The 16,851-nt window shown below is 34.9% G+C and overlaps 1 protein-coding gene across 1 annotated transcript; it reads left to right on the top strand.

Annotated features, from left to right (window-relative positions):
• The first annotated feature begins 6,060 nt into the window (after positions 1-6,060).
• LOC141713937 (NAC domain-containing protein 83-like) lies at positions 6,061-13,653 on the top strand. Its single transcript, XM_074517496.1, has 3 exons — positions 6,061-6,634; positions 13,247-13,321; positions 13,463-13,653. Exons 1-3 carry the CDS (start codon positions 6,061-6,063, stop codon positions 13,651-13,653), a joined length of 840 nt encoding a protein of 279 aa, XP_074373597.1.
• The last annotated feature ends 3,198 nt before the right edge of the window (positions 13,654-16,851 follow it).

The raw sequence follows: 16,851 nt of genomic DNA, 5'->3' as shown, positions 1-16,851 counted from the left end.
TTGATTAGGGCAAGTGGTAGCTCCTTTTCACCGCTCAACTTCTTACCCCTCTCAATGTGCCTGCGTACCCTTTATATAGGGATCAAGCCTGACGTAGTTCTTGGGGAACAAGAAATCTAATGGGCTTAGACTTCTCATTACTAGGCCCGGTAGAAGTCCTTTCAAAATCCATCTTCCGCTAGCTTTAGGAGTATCCAACTATGAGGCCCAACCGCAAAGGCCCAAGGCTCGTCCACAATCATAGGACTTCACGAATAGTGCATCTCCCTACGCAAGGATAACACTCTGCTACAGCTATCTCCCTTGATTCATGGACGCGGGTTTAGCCACGGTTCACCCCAAATACCCGACGCATCCCTGTCCCCCGAATGAGGATAACCCAGCAGATAACAGGACAGGTAATCCCAAGCTCTTGGGTGCAAAGTGCAGGAAGACTCCAAAGTTCTCCAACGAGGACACCCGTTGAATACAAGAACAGAGTTCCCAGAGCACACACCGGAGTTAACCCCACATCCCCAACGAGGATACCCGTTGAATATAGGAGGAGGCCTTTAGTCACCAGGCACACCCCTGGAGGCCTTCAAGATTTCCACGGACATTCGCCTCCTTGACCGCGTCAAGGAGTGAATTCTTCAAAGAGTACCTGCAACAAATACGTCAGCGAAAACTATCTCTATTCCTCGTTCCATGCCTGCATGCATTGTCCTGAACTCACTCTTGAAAATGTATTTCCCAAGCAAAGGACGCGTCCTAAGACACCGGGCACGTCCTGACCTTTATGAAACTTTTATTTTTCCTCCAGCAACCACCTCTCACGACATTCCACACAGATAGGACGCGTCCTACCCTTCGGGGCGCGTACTTCAAGCTTCCTCGCCAAAGGACCATTCCTGGTAAACACTTCCACCACTGTGGACTCGTTCTACCCTTCTGGGCGCGTCCTATTCCCCTCCTTTGAAACACAATGCCGAGTTTGACTCTATTTAGCCTGCGTTTGACCCGCATTGATCTAATGCCAAATTTTGGGTATAACAGAACATATCAAAATATGATTTGTGAATCTCTTCTACTCAACAAGTCAAGTATCTTCCCCACAATATTTGAACAAAATCAATAGTAACGTATATTATTATATGGGCTATTAAATTAATACATAAATATGATTAAAAGCTCAAGGTATGAAACTAAAATATTAATATAAAAATTATTAATAAGAAAATATTTAGTATTAATTGAAAAAAAATTAAGAAATTTATTTTTATTAAAAAGTATTTATTCAAAAATATCTAACAAAATATCTCTAAAAAATTGTCACTAAACTACATTGTTGCAAAACTAATATAATATCAATGTTATAAAATTCGGGAATCGAAAGATAACAGACGAGGTACCGATTTAGAATTTATCGGAGATATGGGATTAATCAGATGCACTTAAATTATATTTAATTTTAATATTCTTATTTTAGTACTAATTTATAAGTTAATATACATTTATCATATTATATAATTTATCATTATTTATGTTTAATTAAAATTCTATATTACCGATTAAGAAAAATATATAAAGATTAATCGGATCTCAAAAATCGAATCGGTATTGTGCCTTGTCGAGAATTATTCGATAAAATCGGGAATCTTTAGAATAATGGATAATAAAGTATATCCGACAAAAAATGTATAATAATGTAAAAAATATATCCTTATTATATGATATGCATAAAATGGATCTTATCCATATTTTTGATAGTTATGGTCAATATACTACCAATTTAATATGGATCGTTAGATCTTTAAAAAAATTGATCATAACCGTTAAATTTAAAATAAATGAATATTTTATAACCAGCGATAAGTAGATCTTCTAAATTAAATAGAATATCCTACCCTTTCAATGATTTAAACAAAACATAAGTAGGTATTCTAAACCGAATATAATAATAATGCAAAATTCATTACTATTTTCTTCAAATTTTGGATTATATTTGTTGAACAAAATTTATAAACCATCACTAAATTAAACATTAATTCGTGGGATTCGCATGAGCTGTAAATCGTAAAAATCCGATGTACAAAACTCAAGATAGAGCCGAAATAAAATCAAACGAAACTCAATAAATTTTTTTGTTTAAATTTTAATATATTTTTTTTACTATTTTAAATTAATGAATAACTTTTAAATAAAAAGTAAAATATTTGTGCATTGCATGCCGAAGCATTAAAAATTTGGTAGCCGGTTAGTCGCTACCGTATTTGAGTTTATATAATACTTGGGTTTATATAATATACGGGATTATTTTTGTATTTATGTTATTCATGATATTTTCTCAAAACTTAAATAGAAACAGTTCGTTCATCGGTTTAATGAAATTGAAATAAGACAAAATAATATATATTATTCATTCTGACTAAAACAAAATTATACTATTGGTCGTGATTAAAATAAATTTAAAACAAATTAAATATAATCTGCTGAATTTAGTCGGTGTAATGAATTTCGGTTTAAAACCAAATAATGACTACTATTGATTTGGCTAAAAAATTATACACCCTATGCCCCCTAGGTAGTATATATTGGAGGACGGGGGTTTAGCACACATTTTAAGACTCCTAAAAAAAATCAAAAAAATTATAAAATTATACTTTATATTCACCTTAAAATGCGTGTCGAACATTGAAAAAATATTGTATACATTTGGATGGGATGGGACAGGGGAAGTATTATTAAAATAGTAATCCGTCGATCGGAATAATAACACCTGGCTAAAACAAAATAAATTAAACTATTCATCGGGCTAAAAAATTATACAACCCATCCTCGGTCAAATAAAATTAAAATCAATATAAAATTCGACCAATCTAAACAAAATAATATGTCATATTCATATGAGTTAAACAAAAGTCTATATTTATTCGGGTTTAAACTAAATTAAATCAAACTAAATATTATTAGTTGAATTTGATCATATAATGGGTGTGAGGATAAAACAATTTAAAATTAAATTAAATATGATTCACATGCTTTTGAACCAGGATAAAACTTAGTGTTTAATTAAAAAATAATTATATTTTATAAACACACATATAATTAACAATAATACTATATGTTTCAATTTATAATATTTCTTTTCAAATTTAAGTACATTTAAAAAAATATCGAATTATACTCTTATATCAAACTACATAAGAGGGATTTTATCCAAAATTTTGTTCGTTATGACCATGTACCGATTTAATATGGACACTTAGATCTTTTTGTAAATATATGAGTATATATGTATAATTATTATCATATATCTTAATCATATAAAATCTTGATCATATATCCGCAACCTAAAAGTTGCTATTCAATTATTATTTAGAAAAAAATTAAAAAAATTGCATCGCAATGGTTAGTAATAAAGAGAATAAGACGTGAGGAATGAACTAGCTAAACAAGAACAGTAAAACCTCGATAAATTAATACCTCTGGGACCATGAAAAATTATTAATTAATCGAAATACTAATATATCGATAAATTAATAATTTATTAATTTATCGATATATTAATAATTTATTAATTTATCGTCATATATTATTTAAAATTTTATAAAATATATGATTCTCAGAACAATAATTTATTTTCATCTATTGAATATTTAAAATAACATTAAGAAATATTTATGAATTAAAGTAAATTGAAAAGATTCACTTATTTAATTAGATTACGTAATATCCTGAAGTTTTCAAAATGGTTCAAGTGAGGACCCTATCTTTTCTAGACCAGCCTTGTCCTATTTACCACAACAATAAAAAGGACCTTATTTAACTAAGTACACAGTTATTTAACTAAGTACACAGTTGAAGGCAGTCTCACAAAAAGATGTCCTTAAAGTAAAAATTACATTACGTAATTTCCTCTTGTAACATGAACATTGTACGCCAGAGCTTCATAATGCATTAAGAAAGATTCAAGATGAAGTATAAGGCGACATTAATTTTAAAAACAAAAGAAACAGGTTACAATTGAGGCTTACTATAAAAGCGCATTCTACAAATCTGTAATTATGATGTAATATATAATTATTAATTTATATTTTATACAGGACTGATATGTATTAATAAAAATATATTATCTTATAAATTTAGTGAATTATAAATTTAGCATAAGGGTCCAGATCGGGTTTACAAGAAATTATTAATTTAACAAGGTTATTAATTTATTGAGTATTAATTTATCGAGGTTTAACTCAACTTGTTAAAAACTGTTTCGGAGATAAAAATATTTATACCAATAATTTAGTTTATCGGTTTCTAAGTTTTGGAAAAAAAATAATTTAAATGTCAATAAGGTTTTTCCTGATAAAATGAATTAATTGTAACTAAATTTAATATTATAAGATGTCGATTATATTATTGAGCATAAATTGAGCATAAAAAGAAAGTAATATTTACAAGTAGCATCAGTTGAGTATAAAATAAAAGTTGATCTAAAATTTGATATTATAACTCTTGCATAAGTATTTTTTTTTCTTTTTTCGTTGAAGCATGTGTTTCTTTATTTTTTTTGTCAAGTATATATTCTTTCTTAGTTTAACATTAATTAATAAGTTATTCAATAGTTAATATTAGTGTCCGTCGATAATAGTTAACATACCTAATTTATTGTCCTTGAAATTAAGAAAAGTAAACAACTTTCCACGTAGTTGCTTACTTGGCACAGCTGATATTACACCCAACAGCTCTAGGACTAACAGTAAAAATAATTAATATTTACTATAAATAAACAAATTATGATTAAATTAAATAAGAATCTGAGTAAGAGTTCTTAAATCAGCCCACGTACTATATAAACACTAATCATGATTAGAAAATCATTAGCAGCATTAAAGAATCGCCACAATGGACAAAGAGGAATGTGACATTTGCGAAGAACTTAAGGTAGCGTTTCGCTTTACCCGTTCACCACACGAAATCTTGCTCCAATATCTCATCCCTATGATCCAAAAACAACCACTCCCTTGCGATTGTATCTTCAAAGAAGCTGATGTTCACGGACTAATGTGAATCGTTAGCATATACAACTTGTATAAAAAAAAATTAGAAATCAAACCAAAATTAAATTAGATCGTTTTGTAAATATACGAGTATATGTATAATTATTATCATATCTTAATCATATAAAATATTGTGAATAAATAAATTCTGCAACCTAAAAGTTGCATTTCAATTATTATTTAGAAAAATATATATTTTTTAAAATAATTGCATCACACTCGTTAGTAATGAAGAGAATAAGACGTGAGGAATGAACCAACTAAACAAGAACTTGTTAAAAACTACAAAATCTGTTTCGTAGACAAAATTATTTATACCATTAATTTAGTTTATCACTTTCTAAGTTTTGGGAAAAAAATTAATTGTCAATAAGGCTTTTCATGATAAAATGAATTAATTGTAACTAAATTTAATATTATAAGATGTCGTTTATATAATTTTTATTCAATTTAACATTAATTAATAAGAATTTCCCTATTTTTTGTTTTTTTTTATAAATTATAAGATTTTTCATTTTTATATGAAAAAAGAAAGTATTATTTACAAGTAGCATCAATTGAGCATAAAATAAAAGTTGATCTAAAATTTGATATTATAACGTATTGCATAAGTATTTCTTTTTTTTTTCTTTTTTGATTGAAGTATGTGTTTTTTTATTTTTTTTGTCAAGTATGTATTCTTTCTTAGTTTAACATTAATAAATAATTTATTCAATAATCAATATTAATGTCAGTCGATAATAGTTAACACAATTAATTTATTTTCCTTGAAATTAACAAAAGTAAACAACGTTCCACGTAGTTTTGTTTCAAAAAAAAAACTTTCCACGTAGTTCCTTACTTGACACAACTGATATTATACCCAACGGCTCTAGGACTAAATAAATAAGATTTATTATAAATAAATAAATTGTGATTAAATTAAATAAGAATCCCAGTAAAAGTTCTTAAATCAGCCCACGTACTATATAAACACTAATAATCATGATTAGCAAATCATTAACAGCATTAAAGAATTGCCACAATGGACAGAGAGGAATGTGACATTTGTGAAGAACTTAAGGTAGGGTTTCGCTTTGCACCTTCACCACACCAAGTCTTGCTCCAATATCTCATCCCTATGATCCAAAAACAACCACTCCCCTGCTATCGTATCATCAAACAAGCTGATGTTTATGGAGCCTCGACGCCATTCAAAGTTTTCAGAGATGATGATCTCTACTGGCAGTCAGCATCATCCGGCAAGAAGAAGATTATTTACGTGTTCACTAAGTTGTCGAAGAACGGTAAGCGTGTTTCGAGAAGAGCTGGTCGTGGCACTTGGGTTGGTCAGAGTAATAAAAAGATTAAGGACAAGAAGAGTAATGAGGTTCTTGGAAGTAGAGGAGCTTTTACGTACAAAATCGACAAGAAGGTGAGTGGTAATGTTGAGAGTGATGATAAGTGGTGCATGTATGAGTATACTCTGGACGATAAATTTTCGAAAAAACTTGGGTTACTAGAAACCGTTCAAGACTATACGATATGTCAGATTATTAAGCGAGGCGATGATAATGCCAGCGAGTACTCTATTAATCTACTGGAATCTGTTGGAAAATGTGGGTATTGAGCCCCACATTGTCAAGTCATTTTGAGCCGTTCTTGAGTGGGTGTCGCTTGGAGTATGTTTTCCTCCGTGAGGGCTTTCCGAAGCACTTTGAAACACCCAAAATGGTTAAGGGATGAATGAGATACGATCATTCAAAGTTGGTCCCTTGAAGGTGGAATTATAGATGTGAAAACTTGTATCCCACATTGAAATGGAAAAGGAGTTTCCATTGCTTTATATAGCACAACACTCTAGTAGTGTTTAAAACTGTTAGTAAGGTGTTGCTCCATCTCCTACGTGCGCGCGCAGGGGGGTGCAAATTGTGGGATTTCGAGGGGTAATTCAAGGCTTGTGAAGTCTTCGGGCTTGCCCGCGTGTGCGACGTGCGGACATGAATGTAACAGAAAATTGGCCCGAATAATCACGGACTAGTTTTGCTAATTTTCCACTGGGCTTGGGCTCTTAAATAAATATTCATTATTCAGTATTTATTTTATAAATACGAATATAAATTGATTTGACAGTTATAATTCGATTCAATTACGGATAATAATTGACTCTCGAATTAAATTTAATTAACGCGTTTAATTAAATAAGAGAAGTAGTGCACGCGTTTCTCTAAACCTATATATTTTCTCTATAGGGTTTAGGGTTTCACACACTCAGAAAACACAGCTGTCTCTAAACACAAACCCTATTCTTCTCTCTCTCATCGGTGATAGTTTCTTGCTCTGTTCTAGCTCGCTGGAGGTGCCGTATGTACAACGACACCGTCTTCTCATTTTATCCTGGGAGGCTGTCGGCTCGCACATACGGTGAGAGGCGAAATAGCTTTAAGGAGACACTTCCTTTCAACTGGACTCGAGAACCCTCTCATATCCTTATCTTTTTCATTTACTTTTTTGGTTTACACAGTTATACTCGTAACTGTTTTAGTTGTATGTATTAATCGCAGATTGTTTCACAATTTTAAAGCTATTTATTTTTTACATCTGTGACTGATACATCTGTATCTGCTTGTTTTGTTGAGTAACAGATCGATGGAGAACCAAACTGTGAACGATCCGATGAACATGACGGCTGATCCTAACGCATAGATCACTGGATCTGATGGGGTTCACCAGCAGTCGATTAACCCTAACGCACAGATCGTACGATCTGATGGGGGTTAAACGCCTGTTGGACATGTGCCTTCGGGACATGTGCATGTGGGACACACTGTCATTGGATAGTTTAGTGTTCCTCTTGGACAGATATCGGCAGGATTCACTCCTCCGATCATACCTGCGGTGCCTACCGGTGTGCATACACCTGTAGTACAGACGCACATACCATATGTTCCACCTGTGGTGCCTGCTGCACCTGTTATGCCAACTGTGCCTGCTGCACATACTGAAAAAGCTGAGAAGTTCAACGGAACGAACTTCAAACGTTGGAAACAAAAGATGCACTTTTATCTGACCACGTTGCATATGGATCGCTTCCTTAAGGAAGAACCACCATTGCTCACTGCTGAGAGTAACATGCAGACTGTGTATGCTGCTGATGCTTGGAAGCACTCCGACTACATCTGTCGAAACTATGTGTTAAATTGTTTGTCTGACTCGTTGTATAACGTATACAGCGCGAAGCCAACATCTAAGGTCTTATGGGAGTCACTTGACCATAAGTATAAAACCGAGGACGCTGGGACAAAGAAGTGGATTGTTGGCCGCTTTCTTGATTATAAGATGGCAGACTCTAAGACTGTGGTCAGTCAGGTGCAGGAACTGCAGGTGATCATTCATGACATTCATGCTGAGGGAATGGTCATAAGTGAATCTTTCCAAGTCGCTACTGTTATTGAAAAGTTTCCACCTGGATGGAAAGATTTCAAGAACTACCTTAAGCACAAGCGAAAGGAGATGTCTATGGAGGATCTTATTTTTAGACTTCGTATTGAAGAAGACAACAGAGGGTCCGAGAAAAAAGTTAACGTTGCCACTGAGAAGGCAAACATGGTGAAGCATGCTCAAAGCTCCAAGCCCAAGAAGACTAATTCTGGTAAAGGAGCAAAGCTGGCACCCAATGGAGGGATTTCGAAGTCGAAATTTCAAGGGAAGTGCTACAACTGTGATAAATTTGGTCATAGGTCTTTTGACTGCAAGAAGCCCACGAAGCCCAATAAGAAGAAAGAAGCAAACATGGTGGAGAATATCTCCAAGGAGATGGGTGACATAGACCTCTGTGTTACGGTCTCTGAAGTGAACCTGGTCGGTTCTAATCCACGTGAATGGTGGATTGATACTGGTGCTACTAGGCATGTTTGCTCAGACAAGGCGGTTTTCTCTAGCCTCAAAGCTTTCGATGCTGGTGAGAAGCTCTATATGGGGAATTCAACAACTTCTACCATTGAGGGTGAAGGCGCGGTGATCCTGAAGATGACATCTGGGAAGAATCTGACTTTGAAGAATGTACTTTATGTGCCTGATATTCCCAAGAACCTTGTGTCTGGTTCTCTGTTAAATAAGCATGGCTTTCGCATTGTAATAGAGTTAGATAAAGTTATTTTGTCTAAGAGTGGTATATTTGTAGGCAAGGGTTATTTAACTGATGGGCTTTTTAAGCTCAATGTAATGTCCGTTAAGGACAAAAATGAAATGAAGAATTCTTCTGCTTACTTGCTTGAGTCTCCTAATTTATGGCATGCTAGATTAGGACATGTAAATTATGACACTTTACGACATTTAAGTGCAAAAGAATACATACCAAAACTTACTATTGATTCAAAACATAAGTGTGAGACTTGTGTTGAGGCAAAACTCAAGAGATCATCATTTAAACGTGTGGAAAGGAACACCAAAGTGCTAGACCTAATACATAGCGACATATGTGATTTAAAATTCGCTCCAACAAGAGGAGGAAACAAGTATTTTATTACATTCATTGATGACTGTACAAAATACTGCTATGTATATTTGTTGAAAAGCAAAGACGAAACTATAGATAAATTTAAAATCTATAAAGAAGTTGAGACACAACAAACTGAGAAAATCAAAACGATACGAAGTGATCGTGGAGGTGAATATGTTGAACCATTTGGGGAATTCTGTTCACAACATGGTATAATCCATGAGGTCACTGCACCATACTCCCCTCAGTCAAATGGTGTGGCTGAAAGGAAGAATCGCACTCTGAAAGAAATGATGAATACGATGTTGTTAAGCTCTGGGCTTCCACAATCGATGTGGGGAGAAGCCATATTAAGCGCAAATAATATTTTAAATATTACGATGCGCAAGAATAAGGATATAAGTCCTTATGAAATGTGGAAGAAAAAGAAACCAAGTTACCAACACCTGAAAGTGTGGGGGTGCCCTGCAAAGGTACTGATCCCTACACCGAAGAAGGTGAAGATAGGCCCTAAGACTGTGGATTGTATCTTCATCGGATATCCTCCACACAGTACTGCATATCGGTTTCTTGTTCATGAATCCAAGATTCCTGATATTCAAAAGAATACCATTATGGAATCAAGGAATGCCTCATTCTTTGAGACGTTTCCCTGTAATCCAGGAAACCAACAACCTACGACGTCTAAACGATCTCATGAGTCTGTAGATGACGATATTGAGAGTGATGAAAGTGAAGACGAAAATGTGGGGGTAGTGAGAAGGAGCAAAAGACAACGAACGGAGAAATCTTATGGGTCTGATTTTATGACCTATTTGCTCGAAGAAGGTGACCCAAAAACCTGTAAGGAGGCGGTTACCTCACCTGATGGGCCTATGTGGAAAGAGGCCATCAAGAATGAAGTTGATTCAATTATGCAGAATCATACTTGGGAACCAGTGGACTTGCCAACTATTTGCAAACCATTAGGTAGCAAGTGGGTTTTCAAGAAGAAGTTGAAAACTGATGATACTATTGATAACTATAAGGCCAGACTTGTGATTAAAGGATACAAGCAATAAAAAGGCCTTGATTATTTTGATACATATTCTCCTGTAACAAAAATAACGTCCATAAGGATGATGTTTATTATTGTTGTAATGCGTATTCTAACTGTACATCAAATGGATGTGAAAACAACTTTCCTAAATGGGGACATAGATGAAGAAATCTATATGGAACAACCCGAAGGGTTTGTTGTCCCAGGACAAGAAAGGAAAGTTTGTAGATTGGTGAAATCATTGTATGGTTTGAAGCAAGCGCCTATGAAATGGCATGAAAAAATTGACGAGGTCGTGCTGGCTAATGGCTTCAAAATCAATGAATGTGATAGCTGTGCCTATTACAAGGATAACGAGAGTGGCTATGTCATAATGACACTATATGTAGATGATCTACTTATTGCCGGAAGCAATGATAAAGTGATCAAATCTACCAAGGACATGTTAAAATCAAGGTTCGACATGAAAGACATGGGACTAGCAAATGTAATTCTGGGAATTCAAATTTCTAGAACATCAGAGGGTCTCGCATTAAGTCAACCACATTATGTTGACAAGATCCTTGAGAAGTTTCTTAAGGATGACTTTGAGAAAGCTAGGACACCTGTGGATATGACTTTGCACCTATCCAAGAACAAAGGTGTAGCTGTTTCCCAATTGGAATACTCGAGGATAATTGGTAGTCTGATGTACCTCATGAGCTGTACAAGACCAGACATTGCATACTCAATTAGCAAGTTGAGTAGGTTTACGAGTAATCCGGGAGCTGATCACTGGAAAGCGATCATAAGGGTACTAAGGTACTTGAGGGGAACTCGACACTATGGACTGCACTATGGCAGATACCCAGCAGTATTAGAAGGATATACTAACGCCAATTGGATATCTAGCAAAAAAGCACTTAAGTCTACGAGAGGCTATGTGTTTACATTAGTTGGAGCGGCAATATCATGGAAATCCTCAAAACAAATGGTGATAACTCATTCCACGATGGAAGCTGAGTTTGTGGTACTAGATAAATGCGCCGAAGAGGCTGAATATCTACGTCAGTTTCTGGAGGATATTCCGAGATGGCCAAAGCCTGTAACTGCAATAGGGATTCACTGTGATAGTCAATCCGCTATTGGAAGAGCACAAAGCATGATGTATAATAGAAAGTCTCGTCATATACGACGACGACACAGTTCCATTAGACAATTGATCTCAACCGGAATTATCACTATTGACTATATACCGTCAAAAGATAATATCGCGGATCCACTAACCAAAGGGTTATCAAAAGAAGTGGTTGAGAAATCATCGAGAGCGATGGGCCTTAAGCCTATTGCTTAACGGCATCATGGTGGACACCCAACCATTGCTGACTGGAGATCCCAAGAACTTGGTTCAATGGGACAACTAAATCATGATGACCAAATCACTGTGGGGGTAACCCCTGGCCTGTTCCTATGATGAGGAAACAGTGAGACCCGTAAGGTACGAGGTTGAGCTTTGAGCTTTTAATGATCTTTGTTGAATACATAGAGTTCAGGAGTGAACGCATGGAATTCAGTTGAGAAAACGCGGGTTACTCTATAAGATAAAGATCACCTATGTGGGAGAGAAGTGGGGCCGCTTCAAAGGAGAATTGCGAGGCACAATTCTTTAGAAACTCCTGCAGAACCAGGACGATGTTCCATGGCCAAAATGGACATACTCATGAGAGCTGAACGAGTCAGAAACAATATAGTGATAAGTATATCATCGTTTACACAAACGGTCGAACAGTTCAAGGACACGCACGTCTACTGTCTACCAGTAAAGTCGGTATGCTTAGTCGAGCGAAGGTTCAAGGAGCATTCTCTACCTATCGTATGTTATATCTGATCGAAAAAACTATCACCAAGTCAAACTCCGTGTCTGTCTGTCTGGTGTGTGCTACTGAAATATCAATCTCATCCATGTGGGGGATTGTTGGAAAATATGGGTATTGAGCCCCACATTGTCAAGTCATTTTGATCCGTTCTTGAGTGGGTGTCGCTTGGAGTATGTTCTCCTCCGTGAGGGATTTCTGAGGCACTTTGAAACACTCAAAATGGTTAAGGGGTGAATGAGATACGATCATTCAAAGTTGGTCCCTTGAAGGTGGAATTGTAGATGTGAAAACTTGTATCCCACATTGAAATGGAAAAGGAGTTTCCATTGCTTTATATAGCACAACACTCTAGTAGTGTTTAAAAGTGTTATTAAGGTGTTGCTCCATCTCCTACGTGCACGCGCAGGGGGGTGCAAATTGTGGGATTTCGAGGGGTAATCCGAGGCTTGCGAAGCCTTCGGGTTTGCCAGCGTGTGCGATGTGCGGACACGAATGTAGCAGAAAATTGGCCCAAATAATCAAGGACTAGTTTTGCTAATTTTCCACTGGGCTTGGGCTCTTAAATAAATATTCATTATTCAGTATTTATTTTATAAATACGAATATGAATTGATTTGACAGTTATAATTCGATTCAATTACGGATAATAATTGACTCTCGAATTAAATTTAATTAACACATTTAATTAAATAAGAGAAGTAGTGCACACGTTTCTCTAAGCCTATCTATATTTGCTATAGGGTTTAGGGTTTCACACACTCAGAAAACACCGCCGTCTCTAATCACAAACCCTATTCTTCTCTCTCATCGGTGATAGTTTTTTGCTCTGTTCTAGCTCGCCGAAGGTGCCGTTTGTACAACGACACCGTCTTCTCGTTTTATCCTGGAAGGCTGTCAGCTCGCACATACGGTGAGAGGCGAAATAGCTTTAAGGAGACAGTTCCTTTCAACTGGACTCGAGAACCCTCTCATATCCTTATCTCTTTCATTTACTTTTCTGGTTTACACAGTTATACTCGCACACTGTTTTAGTTGTATGTATTAATCGCAGATTGTTTCACAGAATCATCTACTCAATATGATACTGATTCTTCAATGCTTATGGGCGAAGTTAATCAGATAATGCAAGTTGCAGAAGGAGTTCCCAACATTATTGATACTTATTCTCCGATGCATGTGGGCGAAGTTAATCAGATAGTCCCGGTTGCACAAGGAGTTCCCAACATTGATCAGGAGCCTTAGTTCAATGCTGATTTTTCAATGCCTATGGGTGAATTTGATCAGATACTACTACCTATTACAGAATGAGTTCCCTACATTGATCTTGAGTCTTGGATTGATACTTATTCATCGATGCCTGGGGTGAAGTTAATCAGATACTACCAGTTACACAAGGAGTTCCCGACATTGATCAGGGCCCTTGGATTGATACTGATTTTTCAATGCCTATGGGAGAATTTAATCAGATACTACCTGTTGCAGAAGGAAACTAAGTATTTGGGGTTTTACCCATAGGATGATAAGAATAGCAAAACAAACAAATTGAGTTAGGCTCTAATTCGGTCGAACGAGCCCAATTTTGAGCTGAGTATAGTTTAAGTCGAGTTTAATTGAGTTGATCCCACTCGTTTAATTAGTTGAGTTTGACCTTGTATCCAAAATCGATTTTTTTAATTATATAAGTCGAGTCGAGCCTGTTCATTCACTTAAATGAGCCAATTTTAACGAATTAGGCGAACCGGCTCGTTTAATTTTAAACTTAATTAAGTCTAAAACTGTAACCAAATTCGGCTAATTTAATTTTACGAGTCGAGTCATATTGTTTAATTAAATGAGCCGGAACCTCTGCACGAAATCAGTTCGTTTAACTAAATATTTTGAATGAAATTCACTTAAACGAGTTCGAATTAAGTTCGTCTCAAATTACAGCTCTACGCAAAATGTGCGACAATGGGAAAAACATGAATTGATTGTATTAGGTCAAGATTACGGGTGGCGCGACACATGTCCATGAAAATATATGGTAAAGTGTAAAGTTGATGTTGAAAGTATTTTAATACATTTTGTTACTAATTAATTTTTTTCTAAAATAAATTATCTTAGCAGATTTATATTTATAATATTTTTTAATTGTGTATTTTGTTTAGAAAAACTTCTTTTAAGTCAAATAACATATAGGTATAAATCAAGACCCGATTTTGAGTTTTCGCAGGTGTATCAAAATTATTTGCCCCGACCTGATTTAGAATTTATAAAAATTATAAGTAATATGTTCTGGTGTTAAACTCGATCAATTTGACTCACTTTCACTCTCACAATTTCATTTTATGCCTTTAATAGGAAAATGTCAAAAAAAACAATTTTTTCTCAATTTTTTCCCCAAATGGGGACTGTCAAATGTCTAGTTACTAATTTTGCGGATAATAACATGAGATCTGTGTGCATATATATCTTAGAAATCAAAAACCAGTCAGGATAATAACATAAGATCTGTGTGCATATATATCTTAGAAATCAAAAACCAGTCATATCTTACATCGCATCATTTGATAAAAAAAAAATTAGATATTTTTATTGTATGTCAAAAACAAATTTTATTTATTAAACTATATGTATAACTATTTTTTTATCGATAAATTATATGAAAAACTCGGAACTTAAAATTTATATATCTTCATGCATGTCTTCTTTCAATAATTCAATTACTAAAAGTTGATATTTATTAACAGTATCTTTTATATCTGAAATTTAATATTTTTCTTCCATCTTTAATGGAAGGTTCAATCACCTTTTTTGGAAATAAAATGTTGAAAGAGAGTTATGATATATGTTGATAAGTGCTAATTATGCTAGAGTTCAATTATTTTAGAAAAATGTTAAATGTTGATTTATTTTTTAATTTCAGAGTAAATATTATATAAAAAGACTATTTTATGCATTCAGGAGGACAGTTTAATTTTTTTACAGTTTTTTTTGCTTTGAATCTTAAATAAAAACAATAAATTTAACATTTTCCTTATCTTAACTATTTCATAAAATCGACACTCTCTTAAAATAAAAAGATGATAATAGATATCTATATTTTTATAGGCATTTTTTGTAATATTATTTCCGCTTGACCAATTAAATTCGGACTGTTAATAATTTTACTCCTTCAAAAATTAAATTAAGTTAAGTGGGCGTATCCGTAATAAAACTTATTTATTTATTTATATAAAATTAGTAAAAAACATTAATGACCGACTGCCGGGCACAAATACATGTCTGAAGCTGCATCTCCGTGTTGACGCGGAGTTCTAAAATCAGCCCAGTTACTATATAAACATTGATAATCATGATTAGCGAATCATTAACAGCAGAATCGCCACAATGGACAGAGAGGAATGTGATATTTGCCAAGGACTAAAGGTAGGGTTTCGCTTTGTTCCTTCACCACACCAAGTATTGCTCCAATATCTCATCCCTATGATCCAAAAACAACCACTCCCCTGCGATCGTATCATCAAACAAGTTGATGTTTACGGAGCCTCGACGCCATTCGAAGTTTTCAGAGACGATGATCTCTACTGGCAGTCAGCATCATCCGGTAAGAAGAAGACTATTTACGTGTTCACTAAGTTGTCCAAGAACGGTAAGCGTGTTTCGAGAAGAGCTGGTCATGGCACTTGGGTTGGTCAGAGTAATAAAAAGATTAAGGACAAGAAGAGTAATGAGGTTCTTGGAAGTAGAGGAGCTTTTACGTACAAAATCGACAAGAAGGTGAGCGGTAATGTTGAGAGTGATGATAAGTGGTGCATGTATGAGTATACTCTGGATGATAAATTTTCGAAAAAACTAGGGTTACCAGAATCTGTTCTAGACTATGCGATATGCGAGATTATTAAGCGAGGTGATGATAATGCCAGCGAGTACTCTGTTAATATAACAGAAGCATCTAATCAATATGATACTGATTCTTCAATGCTTATGGGCGAAGTTAATCAGATAATGCAAGTTGCAGAAGGAGTTCCCAACCTTATTGATACTTATTCTCCGATGCATGTGGGCGAAGTTAATCAGATAGTCCCGGTTGCACAAGGAGTTCCCAACATTGATCACGAGCCTTGGTTCGATGCTGATTTTTCAATGCCTATGGGTGAATTTAATCAGATACTACCTGTTGCAGAAGGAGTTCCCGACATTGATGACGAGTCTTGGATTGATGATATTGATTTTACAATGCCTATGGGTGAACTTGATGAGATACTACCAGTTGCAGAAGGAGTTCCCTACATTGATCATGAGCCTTGGATTGATACTTATTCTTCGATGCCTGGGGGTGAAGTTAATCAGATACTACCAGTTGCACAAGGAGTTCCCGACATTGATCAGGGCCCCTGGATTGATACTGATTTTTCAATGCCTATGGGAGAATTTAATCAGATACTACCTGTTGATCAG

This window comes from Apium graveolens, chromosome 3 (genome assembly GCF_009905375.1).
Source record: "Apium graveolens cultivar Ventura chromosome 3, ASM990537v1, whole genome shotgun sequence".
Taxonomy (NCBI): domain Eukaryota; kingdom Viridiplantae; phylum Streptophyta; class Magnoliopsida; order Apiales; family Apiaceae; genus Apium; species Apium graveolens.
Note: the sequence above shows the minus strand (reverse complement) of the source record. Positions and strands in the feature narration are given on the sequence as shown.

What these genes read in the sequence shown, in the direction of transcription:
- LOC141713937 (XM_074517496.1), top strand. Translation starts at nt 6,061, where the DNA reads ATGGACAGAGAGGAATGTGACATTTGTGAAGAACTTAAGGTAGGGTTT. An exon ending in ACTGGAATCTGTTGGAAAAT is followed by an intron (nt 6,635 to 13,246) that starts GTGGGTATTGAG and finishes GCTCTGTTCTAG; the next exon opens with CTCGCCGAAGGTGCCGTTTG. An exon ending in GCTGTCAGCTCGCACATACG is followed by an intron (nt 13,322 to 13,462) that starts GTGAGAGGCGAA and finishes TATTAATCGCAG; the next exon opens with ATTGTTTCACAGAATCATCT.